Here is an 18819-nt window from a genome sequence, read left to right as displayed (position 1 = left end):
ACATTGATCTTCGAGCAAAGCTGGGATGAAAATTCAGCTGCAGACTCGACATTCTTTATTATTGTTCTGTCATTCCTTGGAAACACAGAACAACTCACAGCCAACAAGAGCTTTGTCTATACCTTCAGAGTACTGCTTTCACAATTGGGCTGTCAGCCCAGCATCAAATTTGTCTTTCCTGGATTCTGTGGAATCAAAAGCTTTTAACATTATTGCCATCTCCAGCTAAAATGCTGAGGGACAAGGTCTGCTGGTCTCACATCACAGACTGGTCAGTGGCTTCTCTGTTTTTTACTGCCTTGCCTCTGGTCCAGCTACCTATGCTGTCTCAGCCCTCTGATCCTCAACAGTTCTGCCGAGATACAGTTGTTCTTCCAGTAATCCCCACCCTGGTACAACTTCCAAAATCTAGGCTTGCCGCACACCTTCGCTCTTTTGTTTTACTTTGTTTCAGTTTGTGGAACTGCTTTCCAAAGATGCTTAAATTGCACTCTTCCCTGAATAGATTCGAGTAGATCATGCACCACTATGATGCACCATCTCATGTCATCTCCCATTCCTATCCACAGCCATTTTTATGCACATTAACTTACCAAACCATCTTACAGCAGGTTACTGTGTTTCCTCACCTCTTTTCTCTCAAATTAACACATGTTGACATGAGTGCCACTTCTGATGTACAGTAAAAGTTTGAACTAACAGCTGTAAGTAACTCAATCTCAGTTGACTATCTGAAATTGAGAAGATGACAACCTTCTCATGGTCCATCCTGTTTTGTGCTTTCTCACCTAACTAATGTCATCAAATCAATGAAGTACACTATTTCATTTGTACTATTATACCGATCTCAACATCTAACCCTAATGGCACTTGGAAGGGCCAACCTGTCCGGAACATAGGAAAACACTTTCAGATCTTATAACTCATTGGAGAAGGCCTGTCACAAGCTAAATGTGACTTCCTGGTGAGGTCAGTTCAGGTCAGGTCAAGTATGGCAGCACCAGAGCAGCGCGTAGCTGTGTCCACTTTCCACCGGCACTCCAGGGGCCTCCATCCGGCAATCCCCCAGGCAGATGCCTGGCCCATCCCTATCTCGAGATGCTGATCAACCTGCTGCAACCACAAGGCACATGGTCGATCCATTGTCCTCATCCACTCATGAGGCTCCTTCGCTTAGAGAATCTGGTGAGCAGGATCAGTGTCAGGAAAACGAGCCACATGTCCATACAGCCACAGCTGATGCTCATGGACTAATATAAGCAGGTAACAAATCTCATTTGAGTCTTTCTCAGCAACGGCTCATTGGACACAAAATCCAACCAGCGATAAACAAGGATTCTCCGAAGAGAACTGGTACAAAAGGAATTAAGTCTCCGTCTCAGATCCCTCATCAGAGTCCAAGTCTCATATCCATAGAGCAAGATTGGAAGCACCAAAAACCTGAAGACACGGACTTTCATCCTCCTGCACAGGTGCCAACAGCGCCACACCCCATGATTCAGTGAATTCATGACTCCCCAGGCCCAACCCAGACATATATTGCCATCTGGCTCAGAGCCAGCAGAGACATGAATGTCACTCACTGCCAAGGTAAGTGAATCTCTCCGTGATCTCAACATCCTCAACAAAAACTGGTACAGACAGGATAGCAGCATACAAAACATCATTGAAAGCCTGGATCTTAGTTTTGACCCAGGAAACCCATAAAGCCAGCAGCACGGACTCCTCATTCAGCAACTTGAAGGCCCCCAAAAGGATATCCAGTCTCCGCAAAGATGACTGCATCATCTGTGAAATCAAGGTCAGACATCTGGACATTCCCAAATGATGCATCACAGCTTGATCTCTCCCACATCCTCCACAGAATCGAGTCCATACAAATGCTGAAAAGCATGTGGGCCAGTGCACACCCCTGACAAACTCCATAACTACCAATAAGTCTGAGATGGTATCACCACATTTCACAGCACTCTCAGTACCAGAGTACAGCTCAGACATCAGATTGATCAGTTTTGGTGGCACCTCACGAAGACCAATAATCCTCCAGAGGGTATCCCGATTCACCGAATCAAACGCTTTACAGAGATCAACATAGGATGCAAGCGGCCCCTGCCGAAACTCTCATCTGTGTTCAGTGAGGACCCGAAGAGCAAGGATACGGTCAATCATTGACCTCTTTTGTGTAAAGCCTGACTGCTCTGGGTGCTGATGCTCAAGCAGATGGTGGCAAACCCGATTAAGAATTATCCGAACAAAGACCTTGCTCGGTACTGAGAGCAGGATCACCCCTCGGTCGTTGTTGCAGTCCTGGTGATTACCCATCCCTTTCCAGAGTGGCACCTCTTCCAATCAATTAGGATGATGCCTGTGTTCCAAGCAGAGCACAGAACTGCATGCAACGGCATGAGTACGGCATTTCCATCAGCTTTAAGAAATTCAGCATGGATGCCACAGATCCCAGGAGCTTAACCCTATTTCAACTGGTTCACCGTAGCATTTGTTTCCAGAAATGAACGTGAATTTCAGTTGATTGGAGGGTCAGCAATAGGAATAGTAACACCCCTGACATCCAACACAACAGCTGGTGGATCAGCTTGTTGCAGCTGCTCAAAGTAACCGGCCCAGCAGGCCTTCACTTTGGACTCCTCTGTCAAGAGCCCACCATCTTCCGCTCTAACTGCAGGACACCAAGGGACAGAGTTGGACGAATGCAATGCATGAATTCCCCTGTAAGCAGGATGAGAATCACTTGACCACAGGTGATGCTTTACCACCTCACAGATTCCTCGCGCATAGGCCTCCTTGTCCACTCTTAGTGCACGTACAGTTTTACGCCTCAACTCCCTGAACAGCTGAGTTCTTCCATTAAGTCTGGCCCTGCGACTCTGGTCAATGGTATCTAGTGTCCCTTGAGAGACAAACTTCTTCTTTGCCCCATGATGAGTTCCAATACATCCACCAGCAACATCAAGGAGGGTGGTCTTGAAGGAAATCCACAACTCTTCAGGATTCCCCAAAGCACCCAGACCCTCCAAATCCCCACTCAGCCTGTTTGGAAACTCCTCAGCTACCCTTTCACCCTTGTGTTTGCCAACATCCAGCCTAGGCTGGGATAGTGCCATTCTCCTGGATTTTAGCTGCAACTTCAGAGTTGCTACAACAAGCCTCTGGTCAGCATTGAGGAACTGAACACTCCGGTGGACCTTGGAGTTCTGGATCATCCTCCAGTGAACATCAAGGAGCACATGGTCATTCTCCTTTGTCACACCACCAGTGTTGGAATACCAAGTCCAGCGATAAGCCTGTGGGTGTTGAAACCATGAACCAGCCACCTTATGTCCATAACTTCTTGTAAAGTCAAGGTACTTAATGCTATTCTGTTTCACAGTTCGAGACCCATGAGGACCAACACCTGTCTCATAACCATCCCTATCAGTTCCAGTCGATGCATTGAAATCCCCCAAGACTCGAAAAGTATCTCGCCTATTGTACTGGTCAACCACAGACTTGAGCGTGGCACAGAATGCGTCCTTCACGGTGAGATCACCGTGACCAATTTCCAAATCTTTGAACTCAGATGATAACGGAGACAGGTGGTCATCATCTCTTTGGGATAGGACGTTCCAGGCATTCAACTGAAGGGACCACCTCAGGTTAAACCATGGAGACCGCCATTTGGTGGACGATGCCTTATCACCACTCCGCCACCCACCACCACAATCTGACCCAGGAAGTTTTCCCCATGGTTTTCCTCCTATCATCAAGGAATGGGGGTCTCGAATGCTTTGCCAAAATCCTATCATCCGGTGAGCTGCCCTGCAAAGGGCAGCAGCACAGGAGGTACTCCCACAGAGTGAGTTTTCAGGGTTTTTGCATTTGTGGGTTTTGCGGAATTAAGTGTTTTACGGTGGCTAGAGTGCAAATCCTGCCACCAACCTCCTAAAAAAAAGAGTAACCCAACTGCAGGAGGACGTCCGCAGACACAGTTGGGCACTAGATATGGATGGCCATTGGCTCACAAGGAGGTCCTCCACCCTTTGACAGGTTTTGTTTTTAATCCTGCAGGGTGTCCATATCCATACACCCTGCTCACCAGAAAACCTGGTGACGGAGATGGTTTAGTTGCTGACAACCTGACCATGAAACAGGTTAGTTCAGGTTTAGATGGTACCTGCAGCAATTCACAGATCTAATCTTACCTGTCCAAACCTGTCCAAAAGCATGACACTCCTTCGTTTCACTCCAGAAAACACTGCAAAATTGATAACCCATCGCTTTGTTCCAAAACCGACAGTTTTAAACTCATTGCTGCAGTGCATCATGAGAAATATGGTGTTGCTACCTATATTCATCATACACTCTCAGAATGGTCCCACACCTCTGATGCATGAGGATCAGTGGCTTGACAATAAATAACATCTTCAAGCCACATGCTATTCTGGCCACACTCTGCCCTCATATTAAAGCATCCTGAAATTTGCCTTGGAGATTTCAAAAGCCACCATCATTTCTGGGGATATAGTGCCAGCAATGCCATTGGCAAACAGTTTTATGAATGGGCTTCGGCTAATGACGGTTTCCTCCTGCATGACAACCTGAATCCTTCCACTCATTACAGATGAATAAGGATTATATCCCCGATATCTGCTTTGTATCAGTTGATGAGTCAGCACAACCCGTAATGGCACCACATAAGATAATCCCCCACTCATGCCAACATCATCGTACCATCATCCATGTTGGAATTGAAGTGCCACTCATCTCATTGAAGCCTGCACATTGATCGAATTTTTATGAAGTCAATTGGCCTATGATGTAGTTTAGAGAAATGAGCTCCTTCTCAAGACAGCAAGCTCCTTCTCTTTTCAGAAACAATGTGAGTACTCCAATCTATGCTCAGAAACTGGTATTTTAGCATCTTATTTGGGGATACAACGAGTGGACCAAGAACTCTGAATGATAGTCTACCCAAGGATCAGTGCTAGCTCCAATGCTGTTCAATGTCTACACAAGTAACCTACGTGTGATTTCTCAGAGAGGTTCACCTATGCTGACAACCTTGCCCTTGCCTACAAAGTGTGCACACTTGATGACGTGAGCCGAGTTATTGCCAATGATTTTAAGGTTTTGGAGGAAAGCTTCACCAAATGGAGACCCTGACCAAATGCATCACAAACCACTGTAATTGTGCAAGCAATCACCTGGCTGCCTTCCATCTGAGCAACTGCCTGGCTAATTCCAAACTAGACGATGTCTCCTTTTGTGATAAGCCATTTTACAATGAACCACATCAGAAATATCAAGGAGTCATTTCCTGGGGGAAATGGGGTGGTGGGCAGGTGAGGAGCAAGGTCATGTTGCTACATCTTCCATCTTCATCAAAAAAGAAAAAGTTATTTATGTACATCACAGAATGCAAACAAACTTTATTGGTTATTTTCAATGAATGGGGTAAAACTGTCGGCACTTTATCATTGGAGTACAACATCTTCACATCCTCTTCAATCGTTTTGTAAGTAGTGTGTAATCCGTGTATGGATAATAGGAAAAACAAACTGCTCGAGCGGATTTTCCATTTGCATTTATCTGTGAAACATTTACCTTCGCTCCATTTTCCCCAATTGTGCCAGGAACCTGTAAGAATGGAAACAAATGAATAATGCAAACAATCAAGGTATGGAGTCACAGATTAAAAAGAAAATGTTCCATGTTTACTTTAATATGCACTTTGATATTCTGAGAGATGTTTTAGACTTCATTCAAAATCGCAAATTTTGCATGCTGCATCTCACCCCAATCACTGCCTTGCCTGGCAGCCCACGATCTCCCTGAAAAGACACTGCATGTCAAGATGGCAGTTAAAAGTTCACACAATCACAAGATCTTGGGAGGCAAGCTTTTGCAAAAGGTCAGAAATGTGGTTTACTGTTTTAAGCATAACATTAATTTAATGTTAGATCACTGAAATTACCTTCTGACTGAGAGAATAAGACTTTTCCAATAATTTTTATGTCCTTCATGGAAGAGTAATGCTCCACCTCCTCCTTCGTATGCAGCACAAAGCTACGGGTAGCATCAATGGCTGAGAACATGGCTGTGCCACTGATGCAATGCCCCAATTACCAGTACACTGGTACTCATTTCACCGATGTCAGAAGGATGACAGGCTGGGTCAACCCCACGTGGTGTTAATTCAACGGACACAGGGACCCAAACTCAGGACCCAAAGATCCAAAGCCAGCCACCCTAACTGCTAAGCCAACACCAGGCTTGAAGAGTATTGCTGTTGATCATCTATTATATATGCTAATGTCATATCCTCCATCTCCCATCTATCACTACACCCTACCATATCCTGGATAACAGGTGAACCTCAAAAAATATATTTGAAATCTAAATCTTCAGTAAAAATCATTGTCACTTACAGTCACTCCTGGTGGACCAACAGATCCCATGGGACCCTGTGAATAAAACATAGTTGTTAAACAAAATTGCAATGTTGCTTGACTTTGCTGTTGAAACTATATATTCATTGTATTGGTGCATAGTTTGAACAAGATAAAATTTATAAGCATGGAAGATTTGACCATTGCAAAATTAACATCTCATAAACAGCAATTTAACAATTTGCTTAAATAAAAACAGACATTTGGTACCTTATAATATTTCATGATGATGGAGGTTTGTTCAACATCAAAAAATGCATAATTTGGCTCAATGACTTCATTCTATCACTTGAAATCCACTTCAAATTGATCACCATTGTTATGGAAATCTTACCATTAGGCCTTGCCTGCCTGGTGTACCAGCCAAACCAGGGTCCCCCTGATAAATAACAAATGCAATCAATGATATGTTTATACTCAGTGAATCATTGTATTACTCATTGAATAATTCAAACATTAAAAAAAATAAAGCATTTTAAGGTCTGTCATCAGGATGTTAGTGACACATATCTCACCCTGTTGTGACACACATCTCACCAACAAATTCACCATCCTGAGTTACATTGATTTAACAGTGAACCACAAAGTGTGGAGGGGCATCACACTGAGACCAGATCTGGCAGGTGGGGAGATCAACCCCTTTTCAAAGGTCATTAATGAACCAGCTTGGATTTTATTAACAAGCTGATAGTTGCATGATAATTCCCTGAGACTAGCATTAATCCAAATCCTTCACCTTCAGCCAAATTTAATCAACCAATCCCTGAGACACCAGACTTGTCTCCTCACCACTTGGTCAATGTCCCACTGTGATCATTATTATTAAATATTTATCAGAATTATGCAATACAACAAGAATTGGTAGCTTACAAAACACTCACGCTCAATCCAAGAATCCCAATGGAGCCCACAGGTCCCTGAAGCAAAAAAAAAGTTTTTGATAAATATTAAAGAAAAAAGCAGTTTGTTGCTATATTTCACTTCCATCATTTAATTAATTCTGCTTTTAACGATTCTGTCTTGTGCAGCAATCTCATAATCAATTGTAAACAGACAGGCCATATGACTCACCATCTCCCCCTTCAACCCAGGAACTCCATCCAGGCCTCGTTCACCCTGTTGTGACACAGTGAGACTTTAAATAGGCGACCGTCACATCAAATGTATATATAATGATACTGCAGGGATAATGGAAATCTCAACCAGCTGTGAAAGAAGCACAAAGCTAAAGAGTGGCTCACCCTCTCTCCAATGTTCCCTGGTTGTCCAATAAATCCCTGGATGTGCAGATAATAAGACATGTATGTTATCTTAATACTGACAACATGTGTTTAAAATGATTCGAGAGTTGAATTGTAAAATGCATCGACAGTATACGAGTAATGATTTAAAAACATTTCTTTGTATGCATAAATAATGGTGTCTTCAAGAAGGCTACAACATTTCCTACAGGATGAAAGACAGTATTTGGAAAATCACATCAGAAATATTTGAAAAAGGGATTTGCAAGAAACTACAATGTCAAAAAGCTTCTAATGTGTTCACCTGTTCTCCTGGAAGGCCCACAGCACCGTTGGGTCCATACCTTCCTAACAACTTGTCTCCCTGAGAAAGAAGCATTGTGGACAGTTCAAAACACAACAATAAGCATTATCAGCCTATAAACTTTGACCATTCTTGACCTTGTACTCACTTCTATGCTTTATATGCTTTTTGTATGGAATCTCAGTTACAATATCAGCTCTGGCTAGCCTTTCTCTGCGCAGATATGGAGATGACTCACCAACTGTCCTTTTTTTCCAGGGATTCCAGGGTAACCTCTACGTCCCTGAGGACCTTGACGTCCTTGTTGACCCTGTGGACATATGACAATTCAAAATGTTTTATAATCAGTGTCTCCACACTTTGAAAAATACCTGTACATTATTAAAGAAGAGTCGAGGAAGTGAAGTGATCAAATGAAGCAGCAAAGCAATAATTTTTTGGAAGATAGATGGGGGAGTATGAGAGGGTGTTTGCATATATATTATATGATAAATGTACAAAAATAATAATTATGTCAGCAAAAATATTTGCGACATACAACAAAGTTCATACCCTTGGTAGAATGTAAAAATCAACTTGTTTATTCAAACGTTCCATCATATATTTAGTTTACCAAAACATTTATTCAAAAGAAAGGGTTATTGTAACTTCTCTCACTTAAAATCTAAAAATCCATTCTAAATGGAGGATTTGATAAACATTGACAGTTTATCACTATTATTGATGTAATACTAAATATAATTGTAAAGTTAAGTTTATAATGTTACGAACTGGTGACAAATGGTACAGATGGATTATAAATAGTATAGACTTACTTTCAAATTTGGTTGCACCATTGATGCTGTGACTTCGTCTTATTTGTGTGAGTTTAATATTTAGAGAGAAAAAAAGCTTCTGCCAAACTCATTTCTTTGGCTCGTTTCATCTTACCGCCATTTAAAACTCAGGGCAAGTAAGCGTTGGCAAAAAAAAATCAAAAAAACCCCACCAGCACAGAACAAATTTGTGCTTCACAGTCAGATGCCAGAGAAAATGGGAAATATCTGGTTTCCAGATGACAGGATTGCAATGGATACGTTTGACACATTATATATATTAAAAAAAACTTAACGAGAATGAAGACAGAAGTTTTAACAGAAAAAAATGACGAAAAATGGATGCAAATACATTCATAGCTCAATAAGTTATTTTTCCAAACGAAAGGTCAGCAGTCAGCAGTGATCTGTTCAGTTGCAGCAAGTACACCAGTAGCTGGATTTTACAGAATCCATCCCTGAGTATTTATCATCTGCTGCTACCAGTTATTAAGAATTAAAAAGACTCTGCTAAATTTCGTAATATATTTGTAATATATGAATAATAATGATAAACTGTAATTTATGATTAAAGGCTCCATTAAGAATCAATTATTAGATTTGAAGCAACAAAGTTACCATATGATACAACATTCTAATATTACTGTACTAATTTATTTTATATTCGAACAAGTGTATGAATTATGGGCTACACGAAACAGATTTACATGTCTACTATCATAATTGTACTGTTTTTGTACTATCTAATAGCTGCACGAGCATATTGTGGTGAGCATAGTCTGTTTTTCTTCATCTGGATCAACCTCTTGTAAGCTCGTCACAATGAAATGGAGAAAGTAATTGACATGCACTATGACAAATTTGGTATGTCAAGTATTTATTACTAAACATAGTTGTAAAAAATGGAGTTTTACCATTAAAACGGAACCTGGATCATGAATGTACATTCGCATAATACTTTATGAAAGTTCAAATTGTCTTAAATGATTGGAGAACCCTATAAAAGGATTATTTTTAATTCCAGACAATCTGATAAAAAAATCTTTTCAAGATTTTAATTTTTCAGTGGTGCACACATGAATAAAAATGTCATACATGCTTTGTATTAAATAATCAGGAAGTCACTTGACTTTGTATGTGGAGATGGCATCGGTTTAATAAAACATAAATCCTCAAAATAATTATCTACCAAGACACAAACTTATCAACTGATAAAGTTGATAAACCAGTCGTCTGCGGAGGATTTCACATCCAATAACACTCAATAATTTTTTGGACAACATCCCTGAGCTACAAAACTGACCAGCTAAAAATAGCCCGATTGTAATTCTTCTTCCTCTTCTTATTCTCATTCTTCTTTTCAGACAGCCTAACTCAAAATTGGTTTAAGCTCAGGACTTGATTTAAACACGAATGGACTGCATTTTATAGAGGGAAGGTACATGACTACCATATTTTCCGGTTTATAAACCAAGGCCGTGTATTAACTGCAACCATGTTTTTCACCCTCAAAAGAAATGAATGTGTGGATAATTTTATTTTCTGATGTAGATCTAAATACGTTTGTACATTAACTTTGCATGGAACAGTGACGGAGGTATCAACATGCTTACTCCCATGGCTGCTTAAAGTCGTCTAACAGTCTTATTCTCATTTTGAAGAAGTTGAAGAGAGAGGATAGGATATCAAGAAGTTTGTTTTTTCTTTCTTATTTATTAATATTTTAAAGAGGATTTTATTTTTTTTGTTATTCGAAAAAGGAAGAAGAGGGATTCATTTTGGTATCATACATATTTCTTGTGGATTTAGAGCCCTGAAAAGGGTGTTAGGGTTTGATGAAGCTTTTCAGCTAAACCCGAGGAAATTCACGCCAATGCTTTCCTCGTCGAAGACAGCACGTAACTCCTTGTCCAAATCAGGGTAGAGCAAGTCCCAGTTGCTGTCACCGTCATTTGCAGCCTCTTCCTCCCAAATGATGTCGTCCTCTGTGCCGTCCATGTTGTTCGAGATGCAGCATTTCAAAAATGCTCACTTGATGATGTCTGATGGTATCTCCTCCCACACCTTGACGATCCAGAAGGTCGACCTGTCTCACCCTCCCACTCTTGGTGTAGGTCTTCTCCCCACTCATTGTCCAGTCGGACCAGCAGTGACGTACCCATCCTTGAACGGCTTGTTGATGGACACATCGAGGGGCTGCAGGAGCAATGTCATCCCACCCGGGATGATGATGAGATCAGTGTTGGTCTGACGGAGCAGCACGTTGGTGTCAGTCTTGTGACAAATGAACGCATCCAGGCCCAGCATGCTCCGTAATTGGGAGAGACCACCATCCGGCCGAATACTCAAGACCATGCGCAACCAGTCCTGAACCAGTCCATCTATCGACACCTTCTGCTGCACATGAACAATGACGCTGGTTGGAAACTTGTCTTTGGGCATTGTCTTTCTCTTCAACACGACAAACATGGGAAGCTTAGCACTGCCTGCGGTACAGGCGAGCATGACCGTGAATCGGTCCTTCTCGTGACCAGTAGTGTTGATCGTCACATTGCGCGCAAGCTTATTTGAGGTGGCTGCTCCGTTATTAGACTTGTAGCGATCCTTTCCCTCCCGAGACCGGATAGCATCCATTCGTTTGTTGAATGCAACCGGTGTGTTTTCCCTCTAATAGAGGCAGGCCAAAAAGGGTTGGGGCTGAGAGTGAGTTGCGAGAGGTTCAGTGCACGGCTTAACGTGAAGGATGCTCTCGCTGTTGTTTTTCTTGTTTGCTACATTTGGTGTGTTGATAAAGTTATTATAAACTCGATCTGCAAGTGTCCTCGCCAACGACTCGAGCCATTGTGAATAATTCTTCTTTTGATGTGAGACCAGGTGGTTTTCTTTTGTGTTTAATGGCATTTTCTAAACATGCACCTAAACTCCGGGCAACTCCGGTGTTTTTTATTTGTTTAATTTCTGTACATGGTCAACAAAACGCTGTACAAACTCTTAAAATGAACTGATTTTCAAAATTTAAATGGCAAAATTTAGCTTAACAGCAGTTCTGACTGCTAAAACAGTGTTCATTTGGAATATAATTGAAATTCAGCATTGATCGTTTTTAAGACTGATTTTTTTCTGTCCCCTTGTATGAACCGCAACCCCAACTTTTACTTTTTTGCCGATAAAAAAGTGTGGATTATACATTGGAAAATACAGTACTCACAACTTTCAAAACTTGAAAGGATTCCACAAAAAGTAGGCATAATTGCGAAACTATGCACAGGAATATAAAGGGAAATGAGGGGAGGGCGGGACCATGCCTGTCACTCAGCCTGGTGGAGGTGGGGCCATGGCGACACATTTGCCCAAGGGCCAATCATTCCTAAATAGGTATTGTTAAGTGTGTAAATGACATACAGTCTGGCAGTAGCAACAACAGAAAACCACTTTTTAAAACAAATCTGGTTAATGGTGGAATATTATGAACAGTCTGACAACAATTGCTGCCAGACGAACGATAATTATGTATATAGAACCAAAAATCACAGTGAAGCCTTGGTCGAACAATGTGAGTACGTCTATTAATGATGCACTATTTTAATGTGAGGACTGTACTGTACTTCTATGAACTTTTCAATAACATAGTATTGGACTGTGAGTGTATGTATTAATTACTTATTATTGCACCATGACTATGTCTCGACATTTCAAATTGAACTATATACCTTTCAGACCATTAAACCTTTTGACTATTATGATGGGATCCTACTGAAAGTGATAATTTATTGTGAACACCCCTCCCTTGTTTACATACTTTTTGGCATGCCATCCCAACATCCTTTTACATTTAATTTTTTTTTATTACTTGTACAATATGGGTTTCCTTTCAAGGAATTTTGACACATGGAGGAGATTATTAGGCCCACCAAAGCTTGCGCTATTATTTCCAAGTTTTAGCTGCTTCTCGTGCTCTTATCCTTTTAAATGCTAAGTATCAAGAAAGAAAGCAGCACATACCATTTTTTTAAGTATGGTATGACTCAACCATGGTTAAAATTGCCAACCTCCCAGACTGAGAGCGGATGTTCTCACCATTATGCCACCGAGGCTGGTGTTAGGGTTGGGGTTAAATAGATTTAAATAGCCATTGCTCAAATCTCATAGTTTATCTTTCTTCTGCAATGAATACTTTGCCAACTCACCTGAGGCCCGGGGTCTCCTATGCCCCCATCTCCACGTAAGTCCTCACCAGGGTAACCCTGTACACAACCACATAGATACACCAATAAAAAAATTAAACATATAAAGCGTGTGACAAATGTGCAATTTGAAGCACATGCGAAGTGAAAAGTGTGGTTAAGCAATTGGTTTACTTTGTCTGTCTGTCTATAGAGTTTTGACATTAGTTTATGATCGAGGAACAACTTGATTTCAAATGAACATTATATCTTGAACACTGGAGGACACGAATCGGAACATGAATTGGAACACCAACTTGCAGTTTAGCAGTACTTTGGTTCTGAAGTTGGCAAATTGTGTGGTGTCTCATCTCGAGGATGCATGCACAGAGAGGGGTGAGATAATTTTTTTAGTCTGTCTGTCTGGCAGTCAAACAAAATTGAAAATCATTCCAATCAGGAAACTTACTTAGGGATGTCATAAAGGACAAAACAACAGGCACAAATAACTACTTTAACATGTTAAATAAGGTGGTGTACAAGACAATGCATCAATGATGGTAAACTTCTGGAAAAAAAAATTTTTCAACAGCCTTTAAAACCTTTTTTTATTAGTTTCAATTGAATTATATACGTGAACACTGCAGAACAGAAATCGCCTTCTTGTCACTTCCAAAAACCTCCAGTTTAGCAGTACTTGGATAAAACGCAATTTGACGCCAACTCGACCAAACAAATTGACCGCTCGTGGTCTCAGCATTGGGAATATCGAGATTCAGACAAAATTGCGGCTCATGCTCGGAAATATAGATTGTGCTCAGAAATGCAAAGCAGGAGTTTAAAAGACACCTCCCATGTGCATTTTTGCAAGACTGTGTTTTCAGGTGTTCTATGTACTCTCCAGTTCTTTCAAGAAGGTACAAAGATATATTTGTGAGGAATAATAATTTCAATGATATGTGCATTTTTGAGATAATCTTAAGGCTGTTTTAAGTCAGCTCAAACTTATGCAAATCTATTCGGAAGCTTGAAGATTGTTGTAAATAATCCTGTTAAGTTTATGGTGCTCAAAAATAATGTACAAAGGATTCAGTAAGTTACATATCAGGAAGGTCTTCAAGATCATTGGAATCAAGGCCTTCAAGATCATTGGAATCTCTCACGATGAAGCTGAGGCTATGGACCTATCACTTCGCCATTGCCAACAGGTCGATGGTCACTGTCTTCTTCCACCTTTCTCATTTTGCACCCTCTGCCCTCCCCAGGTATATGTGCAGGATGCACGTGGTCCACCAGCAACCGCCTTCTAGTAAAACTGCCAAAATCCAGAACTACTGCTCACCTCCACTCATTTATTCATCTTTTTCCTCCACTTGTGGAACCAATTTCTCGACTCTCTTCAATCTCATTCTTCCCTCCAGGTCTCCAATACAGCTGTTCACCGCCATCTCGTCATTCACCATCCAAAACCATGATCTTTTCTACACCTGTTAAACGACCCTCCACCCTTCCCAAAATTTTACTTCTGTATCCATCTTGTCTGCCCCTTGCATTCTCTCCTACCCCTCATCATTACCTTTTGTCTGTCTCTGCCTATTTTCTACCTCCGCCATGCTGTTGGTGTTTCCGCCTTCTCCTGCTGTTCCTTTTGGTAGGTTATGTCCTGATTCATTCTGTGTTGTAGCTCTTGAACCAGTCTTGACTGTGTATACAAAAAAAGAAGTTTTTGAAGCTTAATTAAACATTTCTGTGGTACTTTAGAGGCCTATTTAGCTTTACTTCCCTATCTCTAGCACTGACAATTGGTAATGCTTTAATGTTTTGAAAACAAAGCATTAACCATGCAGCCTGTGAGTGCATCATGTGGATGCACAGGTAATTTAATGTATAATATAAATCTGTGAGACACCATTAAATATACATGCGGGAGGTGATGCTCTATTTTAAAGCTTGGTGCATAAATGAAGGCAAAAATCATACAAGGGAGTTAGTTACAACATGGAAGGCAAACACATGCACCAAAGTTACAACAAAGATGTAATATGAAGCTTATTAATACTTATCAACAATTTTGTCCCAAATTGATAATTAAGAGTAAAAAATGTGATAGCTATTCAAACTCAGACAGCAAAATATTAAATACACAATAACTAACATCCACCACAAATTTCCTAACGTTTCAAATGGGACATAGAAATGAACACGTCGAGGTGCATTCAAAGTACACTACCCTCATGCCAAATAAATAAATAACAAATCCTCCAGTGCGCGACATCAGTGGGGAACCTTCAGCGCCGGCGATGCCTCAAAGCAGCACATGGAGACGGAATTGGGAGGGAGTGGTGTACAATAATTGATTGATTCGTTGATTAAGTGCATAATTGAAATAAATAAATAATAATCATAAAATAATGAATTTCTTAATCCATTGGATAAGAGCACATCTAAACCACCACTGTTTCATCTGAATCTGTAACTTTGTGAAAATTAAATAATTAATCCAATAAATAAATAATTAATTGATGAATCAATAAATCAAAAATACCCTTTGTAGCTAAATCACTTGGTCACTGTCATGTCCAAATATCAGCTTACTAGCTCAAAAGGTGCCTGAGATATTGCCAGGGTGGGAAATAAAATAAATAAGTAATGAATAAATCGATAATATTTAAGTAATTAATCAATTCATTGATTAATCAAAAAATAAAAAATCGTGTTTTTGCCAAAGCGCATCTTCACTTTTGTCCCTAAATTTCAGCTTCCTAGCTCAAAGGATGGCTGAGATATCGCCCGGACAAGCAAGAAAGAAAATACTTCATCGATTTATTGATTAATCAATAAATGAAAAATACCCTTTTTAGCCAAATCACTTGTTCACTGTCATGTCCAAATATCAGTTTCTGAGCTCAAAAGGTGCCTGAGAAAGTTAGTGCCCAGATGAGAAACCAAATTTATATGTAATTAATAAATCGATAATAATTAAGTAATTAATCCATTGATTGATAAAAAAAAATATTTAAAACACCGTTTTTTCCAAAGCACATCGTCACTTTTGTCCCCAAATTTCAGCTTACTATCTCAAAGAATGGCTGAGATATCGCCCGGACAAACAAGAAAAGAAACAAACAAACGGAGTAAAAACTGCGTACTCCCTTCGGTGCCCAGCGATGATGTCCTGCATCGCCTGGATATGGAATTTGGAAGGAGTGATGTACAAAAATGCTCATGTTGTGTAACTCAAGCTCTCACCTGTCCAGTCCAGCATAATATTGGCATGTATGCATAGCAAACTTTAGTTGTTCTCACAATGTAGAAATAATATAATTATATCTGAACCGTGGAACCACATCGCTAATATTTTATTCCAATCTCAAAAAGATCTATAAAAATATTATGAAAAAAAAAGGAAAATATTACGTCATAATCCCTTGTGAGCTGTACCATCCTCCCCCCAGACAGCAGTTTGAATGTCAAGCGATTTATGCAACCCATCATAATAGCTGGATTGAAATTGAAACGTCACATTTGGTGTTCATGTCTCCCCCATGGTGAAGGGATTCGTGTGCGAGTAGGCTGACACTCATATATATTGTGACGTCCACGGGACTTGAACAGTCCCGCCAACATAGAATGAGCCGAAACGATGGAGGCGGTTTATTTATTTATAACCCAAACATGGCGGTTCTAATCGCTCTACCGCAAACGGGACGAGGAAGGTGGCACGAGTCACTTTTCACTGAGTTGATGATGTTTATTTGTTTTTCCTATTAACCGGAAATAACAAGACTCGGCAAGAAGAGGGATCCGGGGCGATTTGACGGGATGGTGTGGGATCGGGCATGGGGAAAAACACAGACAATTCCAATGAATATACAGATCTCAAACCCTCTAAGGCGCCAAGCACACACACACACACACACACACACACACACACACACACACACACACACACACACACACACACACACACACACACACACACACACACACACACACACACACACACACACACACACACACACACACACACACACACACACACAAAACGTAGCTATTTCTGGTGGTCAGGCTGGACCATGGTGTGGATCGTCCGGGTTGGACTAAAGTCCCTGGATCGGCGTCGGACGAGCTGGCCTTGCTCTCGTCAGGGGGGTAGGAGAAACCGTGGTGCTGTCGACCTCCTGGTCTTGGCCCAAGTCCGCTCACGGCCGCCAGGGAACCAGTTCTGGCGCCAAGTTGCGAGCAGGAGAGGGAGGCAGGTCCGCCCGCCGTTCGACCCCATACTCCGAGTCAGCAGAACCCCAGAGCCAACCAAGGTGAGGCACGAGGCTCAGCAAGGCTCCAAGACACGATGAAGAACACGATCGAATGAGCACAACAACAAGCACGCTCTCCGCGCAACAACCTCCACACCAAAAAAAACACGATCTTTTTGTCCCGATCTTCTTCCTCTTCCTTTTCCTTTTCGACCCCGAACAGAATCTTTTTATCCTCCCGTCCTCGTCACTTCCAATCGAGCCGTTTTATTGGCCCACCGCCGTCGCCTTCCGCCAATCGTGATCACGGGGCGGAGCCATCCGCAGCCCTGTCCTGTGACGTCACGGCCAGCCTCCAGGGACTACTAAAAGGGGTTTACGCAGACACCCTTACCCTATCCCGTGTCCCTATCTAATTACGTGACAATTATCATTTCCCCCTTGAAGAAATGACCATTTACTAGACACTTATCACCACTGAATTGCTACTTATTACATCGAGATCCTGGTAAACTCGAACAGCATGGCATACCTAATTAAATATCCTAATTACCCTTTGAATGCATACCCCCCCTCAAACGTAACACTGCCCCCTCCTCTGGTACCGCAGCTCCTGCAAGGTATATCACAGGCGCTACCGTACCAGCCTTAACACTTACTGACTCACACCTAATTAACCTAACGAAATAAAGTAGGTGGGGCAATGGGCAGCGAGTCGCAGCTAACTTACTTATCCTGCTTAATGTACTTATCACCACTGAATTGCTACTTATTACATCGAGATCCTGGTAAACTCGAACAGCATGGCATACCTAATTAAATATCCTAATTACCCTTTGAATGCATACCCCCCCTCAAACGTAACACTGCCCCCTCCTCTGGTACCGCAGCTTATGGCCTTATCCTCGCCTAAACAATCATTCGTTTTTTTATTTTTATTTTTATTTTATCACATGAGAGCACTGAGCGAAGTTGCACTCCATCTTCTGGAATATCGCTCTTGCCCAACACTCTTCCAGTGATCTGGGGAGGGGAAACAAAAGGTTTCACAAAAACACAACACTTATACTTTACATTCCTACTCTAAGCCTTAACGACACTATTCACAGGATATTTACACATGACCGCCTCCCCCAGTGGATGCTAATAGACCCAGCATTACCTGGGGAGCCAATTTTCAAATTTGCTTGCCCCAAAATTATGCGGACCTCATGCCCTTGCTGCACATGTCAAGTTGTGCGGGATCGAGTGGGACTCACACATCTTCACAACACTCACACCATGGTCATCATCACATTTCTAGGTCATGGTCCTCATTTTAATCATGCAGGCTGAATCCCATCATGGCCGTGGGGTGGGTTACCACAAGATGATGGGGGCATCTCAGGTGCAACCATGCCCACAGGTAAGCTTTAGTCCAACCCGGACGTTTCTCCGCCCCGCTCCCTTTGATTCCCTCCCCCCTGGTAGCCATCAGCTCTAATCCCGTACAACACTCTGGAAGGGGTCTCACTGGCTCCTCTGGCCTTCCTGGGTCGCCAAGGTCCGACCCGCCTTGGTCGCCCAACCAGACCCTCTCCCAGTTGCCTCCAGA

At 41.7% G+C, this 18819-nt stretch overlaps 1 protein-coding gene across 2 annotated transcripts in view; it reads right to left on the bottom strand.

The window, feature by feature from the left end:
- Positions 1-18819, bottom strand: part of LOC147018083 (uncharacterized) — a 357617-nt gene that overhangs the window by 198083 nt on the left and 140715 nt on the right. For both annotated transcript variants that reach the window (XR_015062269.1, XM_085897420.1), the window contains exons 32-41: positions 12994-13050; positions 8230-8301; positions 7992-8051; positions 7688-7723; positions 7518-7562; positions 7328-7363; positions 6781-6825; positions 6426-6461; positions 5793-5828; positions 5602-5634 (exon numbers count right to left, since the gene is read on the bottom strand). Coding sequence is in view for 1 of the 2 variants with exons in the window: in XM_085897420.1 (XP_085753546.1) it covers positions 5602-5634; positions 5793-5828; positions 6426-6461; positions 6781-6825; positions 7328-7363; positions 7518-7562; positions 7688-7723; positions 7992-8051; positions 8230-8301; positions 12994-13050 (456 nt within the window). In the remaining variant the exon portion in view is untranslated. The remainder of the gene's footprint in view (positions 1-5601; positions 5635-5792; positions 5829-6425; positions 6462-6780; positions 6826-7327; positions 7364-7517; positions 7563-7687; positions 7724-7991; positions 8052-8229; positions 8302-12993; positions 13051-18819) is intronic.

The sequence above is a fragment of the Eptatretus burgeri genome, chromosome 10 (assembly GCF_056783735.1).
Source record: "Eptatretus burgeri isolate ZD-2024b chromosome 10, Ebu_testis_v1, whole genome shotgun sequence".
Lineage (NCBI taxonomy): Eukaryota > Metazoa > Chordata > Myxini > Myxiniformes > Myxinidae > Eptatretus > Eptatretus burgeri.
The sequence above is the reverse complement of the archived record's forward strand: the minus strand, read 5'-3'. Positions and strand labels throughout refer to the sequence as shown.